Raw genomic sequence first — 3986 nt, 5'->3', positions numbered from 1 at the left:
GTTGCGGGCGCACTAGAGTCGTGTAGAGTGGTAGTAATACTTCTCTCAATCTAGAAGCCACACTTCTGGCTATGCAATCAAGGGTGGCGTTCGCCCTCTTGACCACCGCATCACACTGCTGACTCATGTTTAGCCTGCAGTCAACCAGTACCCTGAGGTCCCTTTCACAAGTGCTGCTCTCCAGCCACTTATCACTTTTAGATTACTAGTTTTAGTCAAACTTCCAAAGGTGGGTACTTCCACAGATCCAGAATGGAAAACCAGTGGTCACCCGCCATGGATATTAACTCAGAGAATCTGCAAAGGGCACATTCACTTTGCTTTCTCTTGGCAGTTGTCAAAGAGACCAAACCTGCAAATTATATTTGCTCAGGAAAGCAGATGGGCAATAGATCATCCTTTTCACAGCGAGATGATTATCAATATTAATATCATTTCTGTATCATCCAATAACAAAGCTTTCTGGGTGTTCTACAAAAGTGCCTATAGGTTTTTTCAAGGCCCTGTTAGACCCTTCCCTTTTACTAAGATGCTAAATGTTCAGGAAATTAGAAAAATGCAAGCCACCTCTTTCATGAGAACATGGAACTTTGACAGCTAGTTGTCAAAACTATGGTTCTTTTTAAAAAAGGCTTTTGACTTTTTCTTGGACAGGGGCATATACATTCATGTCTAGATATGTCTGTGTAAAAAAGCCCTTAATAGTTCATACTTAACCCACTTTTGCAACAAAACTCAATCTCCAAAATTACAAAGGGATAAAATGCCATGGTAAGCACAAAAGAGCTTGCAATCACAACAGGGAGAGCAGACAAAACAAGTCCCCTTAGATATCCTAGGGAGGACTGAGTGGGAAAGTTGGAAGAAAGCTCACAGTGAGCCCAACTCTCTGGCAGGCATACCATGAGTAAATTGTTGCACAAACATCCTGCCTGTGTAGCTCATTTGCAGTGTGAGACATTGAGATGTGCAAACCTGCACATTGGCTCAGAATGGAGACAAAGGAATGCATAGCACAATTATTTCCCTTTTTATCAGAATCCAAGCTGGACTCCAGTGCCTATCACTTTTAAACACTGTAAACTTTTAAACACATTAGCCTGGGATAATGTGATGGAAAGAATCACAGCAGCTATGTGGGAGGGTGCTCTGCAATTGGAATCACAGCACCGACCTGGGAACACATTTTTAAAGTTAGAGCTGGGATTCTGACAAAACCTATGGCTGTCTAGACAGTGTTTAGCAGCCATAGGATTGCACTCTTAGTCAATTTGGTTCTTTAGTAGCTTATTTGGTTACCTCATTTGTATGAGGGCACAGCAAAAACTGCAATAAAATGCATTTTCTAACATTTGATGCATATCGATGTGTAATTGTTGACACAAAACATAACTCAGAGATTACATTTCTAGAGATAACTATTTACAGACTGTTGGATTACTTCTCCCCCCTCCCCCCACCCAGGAGAAGAATTGACTAAAATTGAAGATGAAGATGAACAAGGTTGGTGTAAAGGTCGCCTGGACAATGGACAAGTTGGCCTCTATCCAGCAAACTATGTAGAACCAATCCAGTGACAGATAATTCTGAAAGTGTCAGCCAGTATGAAGCTTGTGGCTCACAGTGAGGGGAACTGTAATGTATATATATTTCTTTTAATGCAATTGATGGATTGATATTTTGTGCCTGGGAAATCATCTAACTGTTCAGACTGGAACTGGGAAAAGGTAGGCACCCAACAAGCAAGACAAAACAACCAGAACAGAATTTACAATGTAGTACAGCAAGAAAATGATCCTTTTAGTATATATTGACAACTTAGTATTTTATCATGACATCCGTATATTATTTCAGAATTTGCTAAATTAATGTGTCATTCCCAGTATTCTGGGTGGTGGCTTATGTTAGCTCTTCTTTGATCAGTTATTTTAAGTGACCTTGAGTAATTTGCAACTTGATTTTTAAAAAAAAAAACTGCAATTTTGTATATGTTCTTAGCAATATTTGGAAGATGCATTTTTATTTAAAGAATGTCTAATCAGCTATTTTCATGTCTAGTTTATCAACTACTACTTAAATTATGACTTGTATGTATTCCCAGTCCAGAGTGTACTGTCAGCTTTTTCATGTTCTCAGCATGGCTCAGTGATATAAAAGGCCATATTATGTCTCTTACAGAATATTGTAGCAGAATTGTCTGCAAATATTAAAGTTTGGGTTTCTCTTTAGAATTCAGTTGATGGTTTTGAAACCTGAAATATGACTTTCCTGAATGATGACTTCAGGTAGATTTTTTAAAAATGGAATATTTAAACCTATTTCCACCGTATTCTTGCTGAGAAACTTAAATTTTGCAAGTTGTTAATGATTTTGAGTGATTTGGAAAGTTAAGCATATATGAAGATTATTTTTTCAATGTAAAATAGATGAATGCTTTTTTATTGATATGCTCTTTAGGTTGTTTATATGTATATATAAGTTGATATTCAGAAATTTAAAGAGCATGTCTTAATTAGCAAGCCTGTTGTCTATGCATATTTTGGATAGAGTCTAGCACCAGTAAATCAGTGTGAATTTGCTGTCGACTTCAATGGGAGGTGGATTGAAGCTTTAGAATAAGCTAAGCAATTTAAATTATAGACACATTTAGATTTGCTTTGTTATTCCATACTTGTTTAGATGCAAAGTAGATCAGCTGCTCAATGCATTCTGCAGTGTAATCTGGGTGTAGCAAACAGAGGAGTCCTCACAGGCTTAACTGTCCAGTTTCCCTACTCTTTCAGTATCAAGTCCTGGCATGGTGTGGGACACCTTGCACATCCTAATCAGCTCCTCCTGAATCTTCATGGTCAAGGACTGCAAATTTGATCTAACTTTCTTTGAGTGGTGCATTGGAGGGGGATTTTGGACTCATGTACAAGGCTACCTATTACTTCCTGTAATGGTTTAGTACACTGAATGTGTGCTAGAGTGGGGATAGAACCAGGCTTTTTCATGTGCTGTTGAGCTCCTTCTGCAGACTCTGCAGCTGTAGCACATTGGAGTGATGCGTAAGTACTCTGTGATCTGGATTCTCGCTTAAGGTGAACACAGTAGTTGCATCCTAAAATTTACAGTAAAATTGTGGAACCAAATGCAAACTAGCATTAGCCCCACCATAGTTTATTGTAGCAGAACACTGTAAAACCTTCTACTTGTTTGCAACTGCGAATCAGCTGTAAAAGTGTCAATTTCTATACAACTGCAAGAAGTATACATTGCTGGATTGTGAACATGTTAGAACAAGTTGCTTTATAGAAAATCAAAATCCTTATCAGGTAAGTAGATTAGGAAGCTACACTGTAATTGAAATAACATTTTGGTAATTAAAATACTGTAATGCTCCCTGGTTATTCCAATTGGAGATTGGGGTATTTATTAACACCTGAAGTTCTATTGTATAATGTTGAGTACTGAATCTCTGTCATGATGATATTTCAGGGTAATTGTATAGAAATTTAAGGTCTGTCACAAATGGTCAGGAATAAGATCCTGGAATATTTTTTTCTGTATGCAACACTATTTTAAAAATAATAAAACATTACTGAACACAACTTTCCTGCCCATGTTGTTCTATATTTCTTTTTCTTGTAGTATTTGCTCTTGCTGCACCTTACAAAATAACTAGAATTTTTCAGTCTGATAGATACATAATGACAAAGAATATTTGTAATGTTCGAGGGTGTGGAATGGGCTTCCATGAGAGGTCGTTGAGGCCCCATCAGTGAGGTTGTTCAAAGATAGGCTGGACATGCACATGGTGGGCATGTCGTGAGCAGAGCCAGCTGGTGCTGGAGGTCAGACTAGATGGCCCGGAAGGCCCCTTCTGACTTGCTCTGTTTCTATGTTTCTATGTAGTATGTTCAAATAACAGCACAAATGTCCTTCACTAACATGGGATAAAAAAACCCTCTACCACCTCATTTTGTATCTGCAAAAAGACTGAA

At 38.1% G+C, this 3986-nt stretch overlaps 1 protein-coding gene across 4 annotated transcripts in view; it reads left to right on the top strand.

The window, feature by feature from the left end:
- Positions 1 to 3593, top strand: part of PACSIN2 (protein kinase C and casein kinase substrate in neurons 2) — a 121204-nt gene extending 117611 nt beyond the window's left edge. For all 4 annotated transcript variants that reach the window (XM_044450902.1, XM_044450901.1, XM_044450899.1 and 1 more), the window contains one exon: positions 1465 to 3593. In XM_044450902.1, the coding sequence (XP_044306837.1) occupies positions 1465 to 1577 (113 nt within the window). In that variant the 3' untranslated portion in view covers positions 1578 to 3593. The remainder of the gene's footprint in view (positions 1 to 1464) is intronic.
- The last annotated feature ends 393 nt before the right edge of the window (positions 3594 to 3986 follow it).

This window comes from Varanus komodoensis, unplaced genomic scaffold (genome assembly GCF_004798865.1).
Source record: "Varanus komodoensis strain SLA01 unplaced genomic scaffold, ASM479886v1 scaffold69, whole genome shotgun sequence".
Taxonomy (NCBI): domain Eukaryota; kingdom Metazoa; phylum Chordata; class Lepidosauria; order Squamata; family Varanidae; genus Varanus; species Varanus komodoensis.
This window is presented reverse-complemented; position numbering and strand designations above follow the sequence as displayed.